General features: G+C 39.4%; 1 protein-coding gene across 3 annotated transcripts in view; it reads left to right on the top strand.

The window, feature by feature from the left end:
- The first annotated feature begins 1,064 nt into the window (after window positions 1-1,064).
- The window catches only part of LOC140491987 (gamma-aminobutyric acid receptor subunit alpha-1-like), a 52,332-nt gene continuing 31,098 nt past the window's right edge, over window positions 1,065-22,298 (top strand). The window contains exons 1-6 of one of the 3 annotated variants that reach the window (XM_072590561.1): window positions 1,065-1,473; window positions 2,663-2,762; window positions 6,128-6,231; window positions 7,766-7,833; window positions 8,464-8,684; window positions 18,322-18,404. In XM_072590561.1, the coding sequence (XP_072446662.1) occupies window positions 2,683-2,762; window positions 6,128-6,231; window positions 7,766-7,833; window positions 8,464-8,684; window positions 18,322-18,404 (556 nt within the window). In that variant the 5' untranslated portion in view covers window positions 1,065-1,473; window positions 2,663-2,682. Of the gene's footprint in view, window positions 1,514-1,742; window positions 1,903-2,662; window positions 2,763-6,127; window positions 6,232-7,765; window positions 7,834-8,463; window positions 8,685-18,321; window positions 18,405-22,298 lie in introns of those variants that run through there. The other 2 variants (XM_072590560.1, XM_072590562.1) reach the window with 2 other exon arrangements.

The raw sequence follows: 22,298 nt of genomic DNA, 5'->3' as shown, positions 1-22,298 counted from the left end.
ATCTTTGTAAAGCTTAACATCTTCCCGCTCCTCAGAAATCCGGTTACGAATGGCCCCGAAGGCAAAACAACACAAAGAACTGCGAATGCTGGATATCAGAAACAGAAAAAAAATGCTGGGAAGACTCAACAGGTCGCTCCAGCATCTGTGGAGCGAAAGCAGAGGAAAAGTTTCGGGTCCAGTGACTGATTCAGAAATACTGAGGGTCACCGGAGCCGAAACGTTAACTCTTCTTTCCCTCCACCGATGCTGCCAGATCTGCTGAGTTTTCCCAGCAATTTCTGCTCTTCAGGCATTTGTCTGAGCCTTAATCTCCACCCCCCCCCCCCCCCATTACCCCCGTGAAGGTCACTCAGGTTGGAAGTCGCAGGAGAGCTCAGAAGTAGGAAAAGTAATCGGAGGAGTTTAGGACCCAGGAACCATGCCATTGTAGAGCCAGGCTGAAAACCAAGCGCATGCGTATCAGACAATGGATTGGACTTGATTTTCTCTTCATTCTGTGGAACCATCGGGAGATTTTGTTTGCATGGTAATCCTGATCGGATTATTATCTGGGACAAGGCCGAACCTTGAGCTGTCTCAAATTACAGTGTTTTAAACATTGCAACATAGTAGCATCTCATTGGTCCCTGTGCTGGGTATTTGTTTGAAGTGACGTGTTGAGATTTCAAATTAGCTGCACTAAATGAATTTCAAACAACAACTAGGCTTCGGGTAAACTGTCCAATTTACTCATGAGGAGCATGTGACAATCTCCTTAAATATACCCAATGTTGGACACCACACTGTTTGAAGGCAGAGAACATGATTTCGACCCTGTGTGCGCGCGCTTATGTGCGTTTTAAATTACAGTTACAATTACCAATGTGGAACACTCTATTCAAGCCTGGGTTTACTATAAGTTAGGAAGGTATGGTATCCATCAACTGGCAATAGATTAACATGAGCGAGGACAAGTTAAATTGTGCGGCGGAGAGAGAACATCTACGTTTGGCGGCGGATTGGTTCTTAACGTGTTTACGTTCAGTTGGGATCCACCTCTCTCCCTCACTCAAAACCAGAGAGAGAGAAAAAAACCTGCCTGAATTGAAGTCACGGCTTATTTCACATCCGGTTTACAGACGGGCACATTAGTATAGGTTCGGTAGAGTAAAGCTTCCTGCAACCTGCAGTTCCCCTCCATCCTGTAGATCCCGTGCAAATGAAATAATTTGCCGCTTCTCCTACACGTACAAGAAGGCAGCGAGACTGTGACGGCTCCCGCAGGGGAATGCTGATCACAGCCAGGAGAGATTGCATCGTGTGTCTGCTGCTTCTGATTCAGACGTTGGTCCCCCCTTAAAAAAATCAAAGAGGGAGAGAGAGCAGGGAAAGAAAAAGCCAACAAGCAGCGAGACCTATGCGTTTTGCATTTCAAGTCAGCAGCTGAGCAACTCAGCAGAGAAGTTTACAACACCAACCCAATCTTCTGGGGTGAGAAGCGCCGCTCCCAATACTGGAATAATCCACATCGGTTTGTTGGTTTAAAAGGATGCTTCAGCTCTGTCTCTGCGTCGCGACATTCCGATGCTTTGTTGTTTGTGTGTGTGTGTTGTAATCAAATTAGTAATTCACACTTTAAACTTTCCGAGTCGTTAACCGCTGTATCGGAAGAAACGGTTTATTCCAATATCCCCCTGTCGCTGGTTAACCCATTCAGAGCCGCTGGGTGTAGTGCACGTTATTCTGTCTCTCCTGCAGGAGAGCTCGTGTTTTGTTTGAATATTTAGGCGCTGCATTGTACCTTCTGTGTATTTTGTTCCATTCTCTGCAAGATACAGCATCGCTTTGGATAGCGTTGATTTTGTAGCGGCAAATGCCGCATGTAGTTCATGATTTGAAAACTCGGTTCACATTTAGCTGGTAACGTATCGGATCCATTTAGATACCCTGACTGTAAAAGAGGGTTTAATGTATTTCTGCCTATATATATATGCGAGAGAGATGCTTTCTCCAAGTGATGTTTATTTGAAACTTGGCCAGAGACCCAATAGACATTAATCTGTTTGCTTTGAGATCAATCCATAATGTGCATTAAGGGCTCGGTAGCGATGTAAAAGGTTTATAATTGCTGTGGAGAGTGCATTCCTTCGATTGCTCCTTGAATATTTTAAGGATGTGGCACAACTAGGGTCAGCTCACCTTAGTCAGGTGTTTAGTGTGAGAATATGCACATGTCTTAATCAAAGCAAAACGATTGTATTATTGTGGCCGTACCAAATGTCCGTATTAAGTAACGCAGTCGAATGCAATAAGGTTAACTCGGTTCGACCATAAGGAATGGCCGCTGCCTTTCTCCCAAAGTGATGCCAACATGCATATGGAGATGTATATATATATTTCCAGTTTTTCCATGGGCGAACCCTCAGTGATTTACGCCATTCTCCCCGCCTAGAGCACCCTCGACAGTCTTGCAGAAACCTCGACCATACATATATTTAAAATGGGTTTCTAATTATTTCACTTGAAACGGAAAGTGTATGTTCTATAGTAATCTTCCCCTTCCAGCGGAAGGGGAGAGGGAGGGGTACCTGTGGACGCAGTAACTTTACAGGATTGTGTGTGTGTGCATTCTGTATATGCATTTATATCTTTATTTATTTCTGTATAATTTATTTATTAGTGTTTGCTTCGTGGATTGCTATGGAGCGAATTACTGCTCTCACCAGCTGCGTGTCGACGATATTCTGGTTTCTGTTCCTAAACGCAGCATTCCGCCCAAGGTGAGCAGCCTCTTGCCGTCTGAACTTAGCTGTGGGCAACCAGTTTGAATGACTATCTGTTTTTATTTTGAGCGATTCACGAGAATCATTTAGCGTGCCATTTCATGATAGTGACGATAGGCTAAATAACGTGAGTTAAAACAGAGTTAGAGATTTTGTTCGATGGGAAACAGACGGGGGGGGGGGGGCGGGGGGAGATGATTGCTAACTTCATAACAGCAGTAGATTCACGCATTGGTGTTTGTTAATCTAAATGGTGTGGAACTATTCCGCGCAGAAGGTGGAAAGTAGGAAATGGGAATTATCTCCAGCTAGTGCTTGTTTCTAAATTAAAAAAAATCTTTCCGCCCAAAGGAAGGAACTGCAATATTCGGAAACTTCGAATGGGCATCATGAAATGTTGCTCACATACACCCTGTCATTTGGTAGCTGTTTAACTGAAGTGTGGTTAAGAGCATTTACTGTATATGGTCCTTCGTGCGAGGCTAAAGGTAGGATTTCCCGCACTAAAATTTCGAAAGGAGATGGGCAACTCATTGTTATGTTAACTGACAGCCAGAAAAATGATCATTCCCTCCAGTCCCCCCCCCCCTCCCCTGACACACACGCAACTTTCGCTCTCATGTTTGTGCTGAAGTGAGTCTCTTGTTTTCTTTTTCTGGTAATGAGTGGAACATGATACTATGTATCGAGGCTTTATTCCACTGTCAGTATTCCCATGGCCTGTAGATGGAGTTGCTGTACAATATTCCACAAAAGAAGGCCTTGCTGGGGTGTAAAACATTCATTACAATTTATAATCCAGATCAGATTAGATCTCCTTTCACAGTTCAATAAAAGTGAAATATCAGTTTAAGAGTCAGTGACACAAACCCGAGACTGCAGAGCGTTAATTTCTGCATCCAAGATTTGGTCCATTAGGGCGTTGCTTCCTGTCTATTTTTGTTGTACAGTTTAGCCGTTTCATAAAGCAATGGTCTGTTCCAAAACAAGTCATACGACTTGCAAAGGAGGCTCGTGCCCTCTTCTTCCCGTGAAAGGTCAATTGATTTGCCAGAGCTGCTCTTCCATTAGTGGTTCTGAACACTGACAGGTTGATGTACAGTATATGCCACACACACACCAGTCGCTTATACCAGATATTTGAATCCACTTTATAAATATACTAAGATGGCCAATAGTCCCCAGCTGAACGCTTCAAATTATGACAGACAGAATAAAAGCAACTTCCACGCTATTTTCGTTCTTTGCAATATGCAGTTCAATAATTCATGCATATTATACATTACTAACAAGGCACAAAATGTGTTTTGAATATTCTTGCAGATTCTTTTCTAAAAAAGTGCTGTCAATCAATATTGGCCTGACAATGCTCGTTTTGCTTGTTCTATTGTCATTCGCCATTTTGTATCAACCAAATCAAACTGCAAACAGATTTGAGCTCCCTGAAGCGTTGATTTAACATTATCCAGCTATTATCCATATTACGACTTTCAATTGTTGGAAAATAAATTTCCCTGCAGCTAGCAGACCATTGTTGGTACTCCCAAAAGTTTATTAATCGTCGTCTCAAAGTTCGAAAAAACGTCACAGGTAAGATGATACTTGATCGCACAAATTCTGATGGTACTCCATGTAATACAGAGCGGGTGCTGCATCATCAGACAATCTGTCTTTTTAATTAAACGTTAAACGACTGTATCCTTTCAGGTGGATCCCACTATTTGAAAAACAAATACAGGGATGTTACCTAGTTATCATTGATTCATAAAACAACACCTAATAACAGACTTGAAAACAGAAGTTACTGGAGAAACTCAGCAGGTCTGGCAGCATCTGTGGAGAGAAAACAGAGTTAACGTTTCGAGTCCAGCAATCTTTTTTTTTCGGAAATATTTTAATACTTAATACCTGAAACAGACAATTTGGTTATTTGTTTCATTCCCGCGTTTGTGGAAATTTGCTGAGCCAAAACTGGTTCACAGGTTTTCGACTATTGGGGAAAAAAAGTTACTGAACGTTGAAAGTACTTTATTGGACGTACAATAACCTGAGAGGTCTTCACATCATTTAAGGCGCCATGCAAAGGAAAACCCCTTGCTTCTCATAACTAATGTAAAAACAAACACGATTTTTTCAAAACAATGTGTGTTATTAGGAATTCAACTGCAATTAATGGCGTAGGCTGGGGCACTGGAGCAAGTTTTTTCTTTGCTTCCAAGTTTAGCTTTTATTTACTGAGAAATTTTCCGTTGTGATTTTAAGACATCTGGCGTCCGAAAACTCATAATATATAAGTTTCTGTTAGGCGCAAAACTATTTACAAATATCTGATAAAAGGCCACAAACGTAAAACGTCAACTCACTTTCCTTCCCCACAGATGCTGTCGGAACTGCTGAGTTTCTCTATAATTCCCCTGTTTGCTTTCAAATTTCAAGTATCAGCAGTGTTTCCTTTTCATGCTAAATTATTTACAAGACAGTTCCTAATATAACAATGCTGAGGATAATGAAAATACCATCTAAAGTAGAGCAAGGTCTCTTTATTAATTTATGGAAATGAAAGTGAAGGACTACTGTAAGGATCTGTTTCTCAAGTAATGTCGAAGCTTTTAAAATGCGAGACATTCCAACCTTTTTCGTCCTTTTAAAATTACATTCAGTAACTTACTAAGGGATTTAAAACATAACTTCATAGACACAGGTAAGTAAACCAGACACCATCCCAACAAACCCAACCTTACAATCTGTCTTAGTCCCATCTTTATTTGCATGAAACAAAGCCTGCCTTGTAATAGAGTCTCTGATGACTGACTCCAGGACTTCGCAAAGTCATTTGCAGCCAAAGAAGGATTTTGGAATTGCCATCACAGTTGGTCTTTGAATAAAAGTTAAGTGTGGAAAATTATTTCATTAAAACTATTTGTTTTCTTGTTACAGTTTCACAACAAATACCAGCCTTATCAGTGGACTCTCTCCACTTTAATATCAAGGGTTATTTGTCAGTCTCATCTCTTAAAACACTATTTGGTTTTCAGTGTAATTTTATTTTTTTAAAATATCCTAACTGAACCTATACGGTGATATCTTCTGTCCCACTGAGTTAATTGTTATTCCATTGCTCAGCAAGCTTAAGGCTGAATGTCCAGTACCCCAAAATGTGATTGAAAGCTATAGAAGGTTATTTTCTCGAAGTGGTTATGTAGTGGGTTAGTGACCGATGGGTAGGGTTTTAGTTGCGTGATGCCCTCCAATATAGTTTACTGGGGTTAAAAGTAAGGAACGGCGATAGTCTACTGGAAAATTCGCGGATTGTTTAATTCCATTTATCTGGTTCCTGTTTTTATTTAATCGCTCCCTCTTAGCTTTGCAATGTCTGATGAAGCCAAGAACAACATTACGATCTTCACAAGAATCCTCGACAGTCTTCTGGATGGATATGACAACCGTCTGAGACCAGGCTTGGGAGGTCTGTAATGAGTTTTGCTAACACGTGGTGCAGTAATAAACAGATGTAAACTAGGATTCTGACTAATGTAGCTTATGGAAACCACACAAGTTGGTACCAAGGTGCAGCAAAGTAATGCGGCAAAATAACATTACAACTACGTCCAGTTGCACAAATGCTAAATTGTAGTCGAGTATTAAACAACAGACCTATTAACACGATTTACAGTTTACGGGCAGCCACATCATTATTCCCAAGAAACAGCCCCGTTTATGAACATGTCCAGAGTTTATGGAGTTGGTCTGAGCACACCGTGAGTACTGTTTTCACACGCGGGACACACGGCAGATGTTCTAAAGATCAGCCTTGTGCAAGCGTTTTAATGTCGAAAGTGCAAGAGAAAGATGGTGATAGAGAAATCCCATCAAAATGTTTGCAATATTATGTGGTAACTCCTGAATCTGCCTCGAAATGGTTAATTAAAATCCACGAAGAGACATGGGATCAGTGGAACAAGAAACACGTCAGGGAATGATTTCCACAAGTCCATTGTCACTTTCACATCCCACTTTTTCTTTAATCATTAGCCTTCTAATCAGAGTAACATATGAGTCATGCACTGCTCAAAACAGCTGAAGGATGGCAATTAAATTAACCTGAACGTTTTCTAACGAACCAGGAAAATAAATTACTGATTGTTAAAATTATCAATGGACGTGTTGGTACAATTTGGTTTAGGTTCAAGTTGTTGGTGTATACTTGAATGTTTAAATGTAATTTCATGTTCGTGCATGTGTTAAATTGTATGTGTGGTGTCATTCTTCCCTTTGATTTAAACATGTGTGGTCCAGCAGTGCATAAAATATACAGTGCAGAAACTGGCTCATCTACATCATTGTCTATGCAGGCTTTTATGCAGCACTCGCACCCTTCTTGTCCTCTCTATTCTTATATCCTTTATATGCTTATCTAGGTTCCTGTTAAATGCCTTTTAATTTTCTGCTTCAATCACACCATTAGGTGATGAATTCCACATTATAACTACATGCCAGGTAAAGAAAAACCATCTTCATAAATTTTACTGACTTTTAAAATATTACTTTACTATTATGTAATTATATTTTATACTTATACCCCTTAATTTCTGCAAGTGTGATCACTTTCTGGACAGTGTCATTCAACAAGGTCATTCCTCAGCTTCATTCTTTTCTGAAGAAGCCCATTGATACATTTGTGCTTCACTAATCTAAGTGCTTAGACATTTTTATGTTGCTAGTACAAAGATTACTTTATAGTCAATGTACCCCACTCTCATTTCAATTTTGTTAACAATTATTAACATGCCTAATGACTTGAGACAACACAAAATAATAATTGACAATCATTGTTTCAAATATTTGCTTTAATTTGAGAATGATGAATGTTGAAATGTTAGTGATTAATACAAAATAGTCTTCATAAAGTAATGGAACTTCCTATTCAGGATACTCTTGATGGTCACTTAAAGCAGATCGAAATGCTGATAGATAATAACTATCCTATTTTGATGCTTCAGAGCGGATAACACAGGTCAAGACTGATATCTATGTAACAAGCTTCGGGCCTGTTTCAGATACTGATATGGTAAGTGTCAATTTTTCTTGATGTATAATAAAAAGCCTCTACCAATCATAAAAAATAAGTTAATTGAGATGCTTTATTTCTCCCTCCTGTAATTAAAACATTCAGAATTAAAACTAGTTTTCCAGGGCCAACCTTGCTTTCCTGATTCATGCTAGGAAACACAATATTTATCAAATCTTCAGAAGTACAAATTAATGGAACATCTCTGATTTTAGAGAGTGGTGTGAATATAATTCATCTCTATTTAACACGTCCTGCCGTTTCAGAAAAAGAGATAGGTAGTCATCCTGAATACATTAGAAACCAACCAGTCAGTGGAATCCATGAAAAATATTAATAGATAAATATTATTTTATGATTCATATGCTGTCAAAAGATTCAATGAGAAGCAGTGAAATCAAGGGGAAATAGGTGACCTCAGAACTCAGAAATGAATGTGTTATTACGCAGTTTTCATGGTCATTATGGAAATTCATGTAACTGATATTGAATTATTTTGGAAGTGACAGAGTTGTGTTTTAATTATAACTGTCTAATTTATTTCATCATTTTTCTCCTGTGTTTTCTGTGATGATCTCTTTGGTCATAGTTGTATGAATGTAAATAATTCTGGTCTGTCCATTTTTGCAGGAATATACAATAGATGTATTTTTTCGCCAGAGCTGGGAAGATGAAAGGTTAAAATTCAAAGGACCCATGACTATACTTCGTTTAAATAATTTGATGGCCAGCAGAATATGGACACCAGACACTTTCTTCCACAATGGAAAAAAATCAGTAGCGCATAACATGACTATGCCCAATAAATTGTTGAGGATAACTGAAGATGGAACACTCTTATATACAATGAGGTGAGAGAAGAAAACTTTCTGCCACAGAATTACACTCCCAAAAACATTGCTGGTCATTCTTTGTGACATGTTTGATTAAACAAATAGATGTCACTGCTTGTACTTCAGAAAACTATGTTTGCTAGCTTTTTTTAAAGTCCTTCTCTGGTCATATAAAGTGGTACAAAGACTTTGGAATGGAATGGGAAGATCATAAAAATAGCAGACAGATACTAAATATGCATAATTAAATATGTTCATTTTCATTATCTCCATTAAAACTAGCCGTGTTTCACTTCCCAGAGTATAGAAAACAATTTTCACTTCTGTATTTGCAGCAGTAGTTAAGTTTTTCCCCAGCGTTTACTTCTCCATATTTGTTAAGAATGATGTTTACATTTGGAATAAGGAGAAAGTGAGGACTGCAGATGCTGGAGATCAGAGCTGAAAATGTGTTGCTGGAAAAGCGCAGCAGGTCAGGCAGCATCCAAGGAGCAGGAGAATCGACGTTTCGGACATGAGGCCTTCTTCAGGAATGAGGAAAGTGTGCCAAGCAGGCTAAGATAAAAGGTAGGGAGGAAGGACTTGGGGGAGGGGAGTTGGAAATGCGATAGGTGGAAGAATGTGAGGGTGATAGGCCGGAGTGGGTGTGGGGGCGGAGAGGTCAGGAAGAAGATTGCAGGTCAGGAAGGTGGTGCTGAGTCCGAGGGTTGGGACTGAGACAAGGTGGGAGGAAGGGAAATGAGAAAACTGGAGAAATCTGAGTTCATCCCTTGGGGTTGGAGGGTTCCTAGGCGGAAGGTGAGGTGCTCTTCCTCTAGCTGTCGTGTTGCTATGGTCTGGCGATGGAGGAGTCCAAGGACCTGTATGTCCTTGGTGGAGTGGGAGGGGGAGTTGAAGTGTTGGGTTGATTGGTCCAGGTGTTCCACAGGTGTTCTCTGAAACGTTTTGCAAGTAGGCGGTCTGTCTCCCCAATATAGAGGAGGCCAATCATAATCCTTAAATTAATAATATTTCTTCTGGTCAGCATGTGTTGAATGCATTCAAAGTAACTAATTTAGCAGACAGAAAAACTTCTGTCTAAGCAAGATTAATTCTACTGAATGCCCTCATCCTTTGTGAAAAAACAATTAAGCTATATATATGTTGGCCATTTTCTGTCCTCCATTTTTTTTTAACTGCATTGAACTGTTATGTCAATTTGGGAACAGATTTTTTTCCTTTCCTTTTATTACTTTATTGGCATCCCCAATATTAAACTAAATAATCACCTGCTTGACCCAATGGTTCAGGTGTACTTTACACATTTCACGATACTACTAAAAAATAAGTGTTCGCCTAGAATTTACTAACATTTCCTCATAATTAGCAGTCCTAAACAAGGTTGTCTTCTATAAGATATCACTGTGCACAAAATGATTGCCATGTTTACCCACATAACAGTTAATTCATTCTACGTGAAGCTGTTCTGGGATGCTTCTGAAAAATGGAATAAGATATTACGTAGGTGACAATTTTTTGTCTATCCCAATGAAATTGTGGATATAACATGCTATACTCAGCTACTCATATTGTCACTAGAATGGAACTTTTGTGGTTCTGTTCGCCAAGCTGGGAATTTGTGTTGCAGACGTTTTGTCCCCTGTCTAGGTGACATCCTCAGTGCTTGGGAGCCTCCTGTGAAGCGCTTCTGTGATGTTTCCTCCAGCATTTATAGTGGTTTGTCACTGCCGCTTCTGGTTGAATGGAACATTATAGTACTTCATACAAGCACAGTTTTATAAAACTACCTGATCCTAGCCTGGTCAATTGAAATGATTCTGTTATAAAGAATGAGAAATTTTCTTCCTCATTGTGTTTCAGCATCATAGATTAGGAAATGGCATGGATTTAGAGTTTTGTACTGTAAAAGTGCTCCAAAAGAGGTCTTTCCCTTCAAATTCCAACTAATAGCATATATAGGATGCAAACTAGAAATCTAAAGGTGATAGTATTTAGGAAGGCATTTTATATATGAGAATTTTATATCATAATAACCAAAGAGGGACAGCTTCAAAGACCAATGGGCTGCAATCTCAGGTCCCTAGCCCTTTGAGATCTGATTTTAGCTGTGCTGCAAAGTGATTGAACAGAGCAGATGTCTCCCTGCCGAGGAGAGGGAAATTGATGCATTTTTTTCACAATCGTGCTCTTTCATGCTTCCTAATTTCTGGTCAAGAGGGATATTGTTGATGAATTGGGGACAGACTGCTCCTATAAATTTGGATGTATTGGCTTGTATGATGTTTGTAGTTTGTATAGTTTCTAGCTAGTAACTTGATTATGTAGTAGATAGAATCACTCAGGTATTTGCTATGTTTATGATATACATTATAAAATGCTTTAACTGTCATATTGTTTCAATAGTGGTCTATATGTTAATAGATGTTAAAGGTCTGTACTTACAGGGTAGCTGATATATTTTTCTGGGCATAGTAATGAGCAAATATGACATTATCAATGAAACATTATACATGATAATCCACAGCCTATCTGTAGTGGACAGATATTTGTTCATGAAATTCACATTTTTATTGTAATGGATTGGGCACGGGCTTTCAATGGTCGAGGGAGATAATGGGTATTGCGAAGCACTGCAAATGTTTGTAGTGTTGAGACATAAAGATTTTGAATTCAACTTTGTCTGAAACTTGCATTGTTTGTGATAATTTACAGTTAGTCTGACAATAATTTGCCACTAATACATTCTATTTAAAGATACATTGTTATAGTAGCATAAAAAATGTTGAAGTGGGGAAAACATATCAGCAAGCATTATCTGATATTAATGATAAAAACATGGAAGAAAATACTCACAGGGCATATTAATGTTAAAAAGAGTGTCACTGAGGGATAGCAAATGAGGATGGAACCTGTATCCATCTAGGTCTCCAAAATCTCCATTTCACTTGAAAGAAGAAGAGCCTCCTCCTGTCCTGTAGAGGAAGCCTCTAATTTGGAAGCTTCCAGATTCCCACCCTTTGATGTGCCTGAAGAAAGTAAGAATGCCAGGATGTTGAGCAGAAAGTTTCAAAACCAGGTAGGGTTATAGCTTGGATGTGTGAAGAAGTGACCTCACCCCATTTTACCTGGTGGTTAATTATTAGATGATGCTTTTTTCCCCACAGAATGTCACTGGGATTACTCCAATCTTATTTTATCCTGCATTTGGAAGTTCAGTTTGCCATTCTAATAGCTCTAGCAGAACACCTTTCTCCACTGATTTGGCTCAACCCAACTTCAAGAGATAATGCAGGAACCATTTTTTAATCCTGAAGAGTCGGGGTCAGCATAGATACTCTTGGTACATACATGACTAGAATAAGGTTCTGAACACTGCAATAAGATGTTACAAGTAACTCAATAAATTAAGATTCAAGAGAAGGTTAGTCAACGTACTTTAGTAATTGCTGCCAAGAATTTAATTTTATATATTGGTAATAGCATGATCAGCAATTGGAGAAAGTGATTATCAAGAGATGCTTCCTACGCATGTTTATGATAGGTCTGAAAATTAAACAATGGACGTGAATGAATCTTTCAAAAATGAAAATGGAAAGAATGATTCTTGATGTGAAATGTTCAGTTTCAGTACAAATCCACATCCAGACACAAATGAAAATAACAAGAACACAGAAAGGGTGAGAAATGGCAAAAAGACAAAATGAATGACTCTTTACTTGAATGGACATAATATTCACAACAAAGTAAGCAAACTAAAGGTACAAATAAAGGTTAATAGGTGTGATCATATAGCCATTAGAGATATAGGTTGGGAACTAAACATTTGAGGCTATGTGGATCTTTGAAAGAACAGACAGAAATGGAAGGGTGGTGGAGTAGTTTTTTTTATGGGAAATCTATGGGATGAAATGAGTACACAAAAGCAAGAAGTGATCTTGGTATGGAAGTTGTAGAATCCATATCATTAGAGCGAGGGGAAGAAAATACTGATCAGTGTAATCTATTAGCCCCTAATAGTAATACTGTAGAACAAAGTGTAAAGAGAGAATATAAAAAAAGGAGTGAATTAATTCACAGAACATAGAATTTACAATACAGAAGGAGGGCATTCTGTCTGTAACTAGCTAGTCCCATTCTCCAGACCTTTCTTTATAGTTCTCAAAATTCATCACTTTCTGATATATATATCCAGCTCTGTTTTGAAATCTCCTATGGAATCTTCCTCCACTACACTCACTGGCAGCATATTCTAAATCTTAGCAAATCTCTGAGAAAAGAAGTTTCTTTTCATTTTATTCCTGGCTGTGTTGCCGACTGCCTTGAAATTGTGACCCCCTAATTACTGACACATCAGCTAATGGAAATAGAATATCCTTCTTTATCCTGTCAAAATTGTTCATAATTTTGAACACATCAATAAGATCACCTTGTAATTTTCTCTGCTCCCAGGAGAATAAGCCCAATTTCTCTAATCTTGCCTTGTATCTTAAGTCCCTCATTCCTGGTATCATTCCAGTAAATTTCCTTTGCGCACTCTCCAGGGCTTTAATATTATTTCTTAAATAAGTTGCTTAGAATTGAACAACAATGATTTGTAGAAGTGTGGCATAGTTTCCTTGCTTTTATATTCTGCCTCTGTTTACAAGCCCAAGGATTCTATAAGCCTTCTAAACAATTGTTTCAATTTGCCTGACCACCTCCAGAGAATTATGTACTTGAACCTCAAGGTCCCTCCGCTCCTGTAATCCCCTCAAAGTTGTAACACTGAGCCTGTATTGTTTCTTGGTGTTTCTTCTATCAAAATGCATTACCTTGCACTTCTCTGCATTGAAACTTACCTGCCAGCTGTCTGCTCATTTGACCAACTTGTCAACATCCTTCTGAAGTCCCTCAGCATTGTCCTCACAATTCACTAGTCTCTCTAGCTTAATATTATCTACAAATTTAGAGGTTTATATAAATCAGAAAAAGCAAGGTACCCAACACCGGGGAACTCCATTTTAAACTCATCTCCAATGTGAGAAATGCCCAGCTATGCCTCTCCTGTGAATCCTGTCTTTTAGCCAATTTCTAATTCATGCTGCCAAGGACCCATCAATCCAAACATTTCTAATTTGCTAACAAACCTGCCCTGTGACAATGTATCAGATACTTACTTTCTGAAAGTCCAAATATACCACATCCATAGCATGACCTTTATCCACTGCCTGTGTTACTTTGTCAAAGAACTCAATCAAATTTGTCAGACATAAACTTGTCCTTGACAACGCCACATTGCAAATTCTTGTCAGCAATTACAAAAGTAAGCAAGTTGACTTATCTTCTCCTGAAACATAATTTATTGAGTTACTTCTAACATTTTGTAGCAGTGTTCACAAACTTATACTTATATATGTGCCAAGAGTTTCTGTGCTGACCCCTTTATAAGCATTAACTTATATTTCTCTAAGTGTACATTTACCTCTTCCAGTACTATGGCTATCATCAGTTCTCCCACTGTTGGCATCAAACTGACAGGTCTGGAATTTCCTAGGTTATCCTTTGCCTCTTTCTTAAACAACTGTCTCAGTTGCAATCCTCTGGTTTTTTGGCACTAATCTTCTGTTCGGAGAGGCCTGGGAAAATGGTTGTCAGTAGGTCTGCAATTTGTCTCTCAGTAATCTAGGATGCATCCTCTCCTTGTCTGGTGACTTCTCTACCTGGAGTGCTGCCAGCTTTTTCACACTTCTTCTTTATCACTCACTCCACTGTATAGTTGCTCAACACCCACATTTTCAATTCCACTATTGTCATCACTTTCTAATTTGTTAAAGATAGAAGCAAACTACTGATTTAGTACCTCTACCATTCTCTTTGTTTCAGTGAGCAGCTTATCTTATTTGTTTCTTACAGGCCCCACTCAACCCTACACTAAACTTTAAATATTAATATATTGGAAGAACATTTCACTTTTTGCTTTAACACAGCCTTTCATCCTTTCCTCATGCTTACACTTAGACATGTAGGTGATTTTCATCTTCGTGTAGATTGGGGCAGATTGACAGAAGAAGCCTGAGGAAGAATTCAGAATGTATTTTAGAATTTCCCATATCAAAGTTTTATGGATCCAACCAGGGATCAGGCTATTTTGAATCATGTAATATGCAATGAGGCATGTTTAATACATGATGTCAGAGTGAAGGACCCTTTGAAAACAATGACCATGATGTGGTAGGAATCAACATTCTGTTTGTGTGAGAAACTTGGATTGGAAACAATTGTGCTAAATTTAGTTAAGAATAATTACAAAGGAATGAAGTAGAGCTGGCTGGAGTATATTTGGGAAAGGAAAAATAGCAGCAAGGACAGTTGAGGAACAATGGCAAACATTGAACAAAAATAGTTTGAGTCACAGTAAAAAATATATCCCATTGTCTAGAAAGCATTCTGGGAAGGGAATAAACTAATCATGGTTAACCTAGGAAGTTAAGGATCATATCAATTTGAATGTGAAAAAAACCCATTAAATAGGGTAAAAATTAGTGGTAAACCAAAGGATTGGGAAGGTCTTAAAACCCGACAAAAGATGATCAAAGAAATAATAAAAAAAGGAGACAATAAACTTTGAGAGGCAACTTGCAAATAATACCAAGACAGACAGTAAGACTCTTGCAAGGACATTGCAACACAGTTGAATATTTTGAATCAGTCTTCATGATATAAAATATTAATAGCATTCTAGATATACTAAATATGCAAACAGGTTAATGACAAGTAATTTTACAAAGTTCTTCAACTGTAAAATAACAGTATAATTCTTTGATTTGGCTTAAAATGATTGATCAGGAATAACTCACATTCAAAGCCCAGGAAAAAAAAATCTATCCATGTTCAAAAATGAGTAGGACAAAATATATATCAATGATTACGTACAAAGCAATACTTGAAAAGTTCAAGTTTTATCTGTTGTTTCCAATCTGTGAAATATAAGTTAGATTTATATTTATAGCAAAAATGCATAATGTACACAACAATTTATATTCTGATTATGTAATTCATATTCCTAGACTTGCAGGTACTATTAAAACTAGTGTCCCATATTTTGATGTCAAAATAATATTGAAGGTTTTGGCACTCATTAACATTTATGTCAAATGGTACAACAATTTTAGGCAAGGGACTGATGCGTGGTATCCTCAAATTAATGTCAAAGGTGGGCTGTATCTTGAAAACACCACCTCTTGTTCACTATTAACCTGTGACTGATGTGAAATTATCACTATTGCACAATAGTTATGAGCTAAGCTAATCATAGAGTGTTAAGCATTGGTTATTTTACACTAAATACCCATTTAATGACATGTTAAGTATTAATTATTGCTAATCAGCCTCTTTGGTACTGCAGATTATCTACTACATTTAAAGATTTTTATTTAGAATTTTCTTTTCCCCTTGTTCTCAATCGCTCTTTGGCAATCCTTTTTTTCCACCTCATCATTATCTTTGTGTGTCTGATTAGAGATTGAGTTGGCCAAATCAAATTTTACTTTCATTCTCAGCATTGTTAATTTCACATTCTTTGAATTTATTTGATAAGGAGTTACCCTGACAATTGCCCTGTTTGCTCAGGTTCTCCTTGCACCATCAGTAGCTCGAACGTTTAGCATTTTTCCATGCAAACATAAAAGGGCAAGTCTAATCAATGACAGACACTGTTCAATGCCCTGGCACTGCAATTTATGGCCCACTTATATTTGCATTGATAGGATTGCACAGTGGTTAAACCATGAACTGAATCTTCTGAGCAGCATCAATCAGCATCTTTTGCAAGGAGAGAAGATAAGTGTGCAAGGTAAGACAGTGGAGGGGGCTAGGATGGCAGGTGGGTGGATGAGGAGGTAGGGTGCCAGTTTGCTCAGTGAAGGTGAAGTGTAGGAGGGGAATATGGTGGTAATGTGCCAGTTGAGTAGTTGAAGCTGTGTGAAGTAAAGTGGGTGAGGGTCCATAGTGGCAGGTGGGTGAAGGGTACTGAGGAAGGTTGTTGATTAACAAGGAGGCAAGTGTGTGGTTGATGAGCTCTGGTGACAGGTGAAGGAGGGGCAAGTGGTGGGAAAATAGGTCACAGGGTAGGAGGCAGGGTGGACAATGTGATTATGATGGCAGGTGCTCTAAGGGGATAGGGTACAAGGTGGATAAGGGGGTAGATAGCAGTGTGGGTGAGAGGGTAGTGTGGCAGGTATGTGGGTGAGGAGGTGACATGACAATTGAGTAAGAGATAAGGTGGAGAGGTGAGAAAGTACGGTGGAGGTGAATGTGGGGAATAGAGTGGCAGGTGGTTGAGTAGGTTGGATGGTGAATGGATAAGGGAATAGGGTGGCAGAAAGGAAATGGAGGGATTAGGAGGGCAGATGAGTGTGGAATATGTGTGGCAGATAGGTGGATGAGCATAGAGTGACAAGTGGGTAGATGAGTGGGTAGGATAGAAGATGACAGGGTACAACTGGCTAATAGCTGGATAATGGGGTAGAGTGGGTCAGATTGAAAGGGTTCAAGTTAGTGGGACTGGGTTGGGCTTTAGAGGGGGAAAGCTGGGTTATCCAGGGGGACGGTTGAGATTTGATTTTAGGCGATCACGTGTTAAAGGGGTGTATTTGGGTAATCAAGTTTTGGAGGTGTTTAGAGTATGCAGGGTATTAGATTTCTGTGAGGGTGGGAGGGGCGTGGTTTGATTTTTGGAGGGTTAAATTGGGTTCCAGGTGTGAATCAGGGTGTGAGGCTGCCATGTTGGATGTTGGGGAGCATCAAACTTCAGTGGATTGGGGGTTTCAGAGGGGGAGTCAGTGTAACTGATAAGAGTGTCAGTTTTATGGTTACCTAAGTTTCAATTCCTCTACCATTTTCTGATGAGTAATTCAGGTAGGTACATTAGAATCCTTTGACTGTAACTCAGGGTTGGAAGCTTTGTCAGAGTTATATAAGTTGTTTAATGCTCATCAGGAAGGTTGAACTTGCTGGGGTAATAACCATTTATTCAGTGTATCTGATCTTGACAGTTCCTGTAGCATACCTGACTGATATGTTCAGTCTCTGACTCTCTGGAGACTAGAAGATCTGGGCCAGTGTAACCAAACTGCTTCATCTGTTACTTTGGAGCAATAGAATCCCCCAAATGCCTAGGTAGATACATCTTTGATTGTGTGCTTACTGGAAATATAAATTACAAATGCTTGAATTAATGAAATATTATCACACAAATTAACATTGCTACTCCATGTGATCTTGCTTTTTTTTCTCATGTGCAGGAGGAGAAATTTGTTCATGGAGCACTACTATGAATAGGATGCCTGGGAGCAGGCAGCACTGTCAGCTGAGTGATCAGCAGCTTTCAAAGTTATGCTACAAAACAAAAATCTCCCTGCTTTGTTTTATTTCTTGTGTAGAATGAATGCATTTTTTAATTTCAAATATATTTGTTATTTCACTGATGCTTACATTTGATTTTTGTTGAAAAGTGCAGTTGAAGCTTATTTTCTTGCAATCATCTGGACATAATTGCAAGAATATCAAATCTCAAAGAGAAAAACAATACCTATATTTAGTTAATGCAGATTAAAATCGTTTGTATGATTTCAAAGTGTGGATCAGGTATTTACATCATGTATTTTTTTATTTGTAGATTGACAGTTCGTGCTGAGTGTCCTATGCATTTGGAAGATTTCCCAATGGATGCTCATGCATGTCCTCTAAAATTTGGCAGTTGTAAGTAAAGAAAATTCTGTTAATTTCTGTTCCTTGCTGTGTATATTTTGTGCAAGCACAGGTTCTTAAGTTAATGAATTTAGTAGTAGACGGTATGGACTATTCAGAGCCCAAGTCCAGCCCTAATTGTTTTGAAAAAAAGAAATATTACCATAATTCCCTTTTAATTAGTACTGTTCACTATTAGGACAAATACAAGAAAGCCATCTCCTCAGTAGCCGTCTTAATGGAGACAGGTTCACTTTTATTTTAGGAGGTTGATACCTTTTTTTACTAGAAGTAATTATTATCATTTATTTTAAAGAAAAGTATCAAATATAATTGGCTTCAACTTTTCATTGTTTGATACTTAATTGAAATATATTTAATGGGATAAATATTTAAAATGTTATGCTTAAAATATTTTAATGAGTTTCATGGAAGCATGATTTATTATTGAGCTGCATTCACTAATTACAGTCTTAGAGATGTACAGCACGGAAACAGACCCTTTGGTGCAACTTGTGTATGCTGACCAGATATCCTAAACAAATCTGGTCACATTTACTAGCATTTGGCCCATATTCCTCTGAACCCTTCCTCATCAAATGCTCATCCAGATACCTTTTAAATGTTGCAATGGTATTAGCCTCCACCTCTTCCTCTGGCAGCTCATTCCATACACACACACTACCCTCTGCATGAAAAAGTTGCCCCTTAGGTCCTTTTAAGTTTTTACCTTCTCATCTTAAATTTATGCCTTCTACTTTTGGACTCCTCCATTCCAGGGAAAAGACCTTGTCTATTGACCTATCCATGACCCTCATGATTTTATAAACCTTTATAAGGTCACCCTCAACCTCTGATGCTCCAGGCAAAGCAGCTCCAGACTAATCAGCCTCTCCCTATAGCTCAAGCCCTCCAATCCTGGCAACATCCTTGCATATCTTTTCTGAACCCTTTCAAGTTTCACAACATCCTTCCCATAGGAGGGAGACCTGAATTGCACACAGTATTCCAAAAGTGGCCTAACCAATGTCCTCTATGGTTGCAACATGACCTCCTAACTCCTTTACACAATGCACTGACTAATAAAGGCAAGTATACCCAATGCAATCTTCAGTACCTATCTACTGGGAACTCCACTTTCAAGGAATGAAGAACCTGCTCTCCAAGTGCTCTTTGTTCAGCCACACTCCCCAGGACCTTACCAAGAAGTGAATAAGTTCTATCCTGATTTGCCTTTCCAAAATGTAGCACCTCATATTTATCTAAATTAAACTCCATCTGCCACTCCTTGCCCCATTGGCTCATCTGATCAAGATCCCATTGCACACTGAGGTAAGCTTCACAGTCAACTACACTTCCAATTTTGGTGTCATCTGCAAACTTATTAATCATATCTCCTATGTTCACATTCAAATCTTTTATGTAAATTATGAAAAACTGTGGATCCAACACGATCCTTGTGGCACACTGCTGATCACAGGCCTCCAGTCTGAAAGGCAACCCTCCACCACCACTCTGTCTTCTACCTTTGTGCCAGTTCTGTATCAAATGGCTAGTTCTCCCTGTATTCCATGTCATTTAACCTTGCTAACCAGTCTCCCATGAAGAATCTTGTTGATTGCCTTATCGAAGTCCATATAGATCATGTCTACTGCTCTGCTCTCATCAATCCTCTTTGTTATTTCTTCAAAAAACTCAGTCAAGTTAGTGAGACACGATTTCCCATGCACAAAGCCATGTTGAATATCCTTAACCAATCTTCGCCTTTCCAAATTTTTGTAAATCCTGTCCTTTAGGATTCCCTCCAACAAATTTCCCACCACCAGTGTCAGACTCACTGCAATATAGTTCACTGGCTTGTCCTTACCACCCTTCTTAAACAGTGGCACCACATTAGCCAACCTCCAGTCTTTCAGTACCTCACCTGTAACTATCGATGAGACAATTATCTCAGCAAGGGGACCAGCAATCATTTCCCTAACTTCCCGCAGAATTCGAGGATGCCCCTATCAGGTCCTGGGGATTTGTCCACCTTTATGCATTTTAAGACATCCAACACCACCTTCTCTGAAATATGGGCATTTATCAAGATGTCGCTATTTGTTTCCTTTATCTGTATTCTTTATCTTTTTTTTAGATTAGATTAGATTACTTACAGTGTGGAGACAGGCCCTTCGGCCCAACAAGTCCACACCGCCCCGCCGAAGCGCAACCCACCCATACCCCTACATCTACCCCTTACCTAACACTACGGGCAATTTAGCATGGCCAATTCACCTGACCTGCACATCTTTGGAATGTGGGAGGAAACCGGAGCACCCGGAGGAAACCCACGCAGACACGGGGAGAATGTGCAAACTCCACACAGAGAGTCGCCTGAGGCAGGAATTGAACCCGGGTCTCTGGCACTGTGAGGCAGCAGTGCTAACCACTGTGCCACCGTGCCGCCCACTAAGGATCTTCCACATCCTTCTCCAAAATAAACATTGATGAAAAATATTTGCTTAGAATCTCCCCCATCTCCTGTATAGACTTCAGTAAGGCGTTGGTTCCACGTATAGACAGCCTTGCTGATCTTTCAGGTGCCCTGTTCTCTCCCTGGTTACCCTTTTGTCCTTCACATATTTGTAGAAACCCTTTGGATTTCCCTTAATCCTATTTGCCAAATCTATCTCCCCTTTTTTCCCTCCTGATATCCCTTTTAACTATATTCCTACTGCCTTTATACTCTTCTAGGGATTCACTTGCTCTCTGCTGTCTATACCTGACAAATCCTTCCTTCTTATTCTTGAAACCTCATTTTCTCTAGTCATCCAGGATCCGGTCTATCCTTTTCCATCATTATTTAAAAGCTAATAGAACTGGGTGACATATTCGTCTTTTCAGAGAAGGACAAAGAAAATGTGAAGTAGAAAACCTGACGCCCTCCATAAAGCAAGAAGCATCATTAATTAATAAAATTAATAAATTAATAAAACATTCATAACTGGAGGGAGTTTGAAACAATAGTGCAAATGGCAATGACTTGTCCGTCAATCTGCTTTGAGTTTAAACACCTTCATGATGAGGCAGGAGGGTGATGAACAGGAAAATAAAATTAAGCAAATCCTGAATTCTGGCTCCTTGATCTCATAAAACAAAGACAATGCAAGTTGCTGCATTTTGGGAGGGTGAGTCGTGGCGGGACTTGTACACTTGGTGGTGGCGCCCTGGGGAGTGTTGCTAAACAAAGAGACCTTGGAGTGCGGGTTCATAGCTCCTTGAAAATAAAGTCACAGGTAAATAGGATAGTGAAGAAGGTGTTTGGTATACTTTCCTTTATTAGTTGGAGTATTGAGTATATGAGTTTGGAGGTCATGTTGTGGCTGTACAGGACATTGGTTAGGCCCCTTTTGGAATGTTGCATGGAAGTCTGATCTCCATCCTATTGGAAGGATGTTGTGAAACTTGAGAGGGTTCAGAAAAGAATTACAAGGATGTTGCCAGGGTTAGAAAATTTGAGCTATGGGGAGAGGTTGAATAGGCTGGTGCTGCTTTCCCTGGAGTATCGGAGGTTGAGGGGTGATCTTTAGATTAGATTCCCTACAGTGTGGAAACAGGCCCTTCGGCCCAACAAGTCCACACCGACCCTCTGAAGAGCAACCACCCCAGACCCATTCCCTTACATTTACACCTGACTAATGCACCTAACACTACGGGCAACCCCATAGTATGGTCAGTTCACCTAACCTGCACATTGTTAGACTGTGGGAGGAAACTGGAGCACCCGGAGGAAACCCACGCAGACACTGGGAGAATGTGCGAACTCCACACAGACAGTTGCCCGAGGTGAGAATTGAACCTGCTGTGAGGCAGCAGGGCTAACCACTGAGCCACCGTGCCACCCAATGCGTCACTGTGCAGCCC

Source organism: Chiloscyllium punctatum, chromosome 20, assembly GCF_047496795.1.
Source record: "Chiloscyllium punctatum isolate Juve2018m chromosome 20, sChiPun1.3, whole genome shotgun sequence".
In the NCBI taxonomy this organism is placed as follows: Eukaryota; Metazoa; Chordata; class Chondrichthyes; order Orectolobiformes; family Hemiscylliidae; genus Chiloscyllium; species Chiloscyllium punctatum.
Note: the sequence above shows the minus strand (reverse complement) of the source record. Positions and strands in the feature narration are given on the sequence as shown.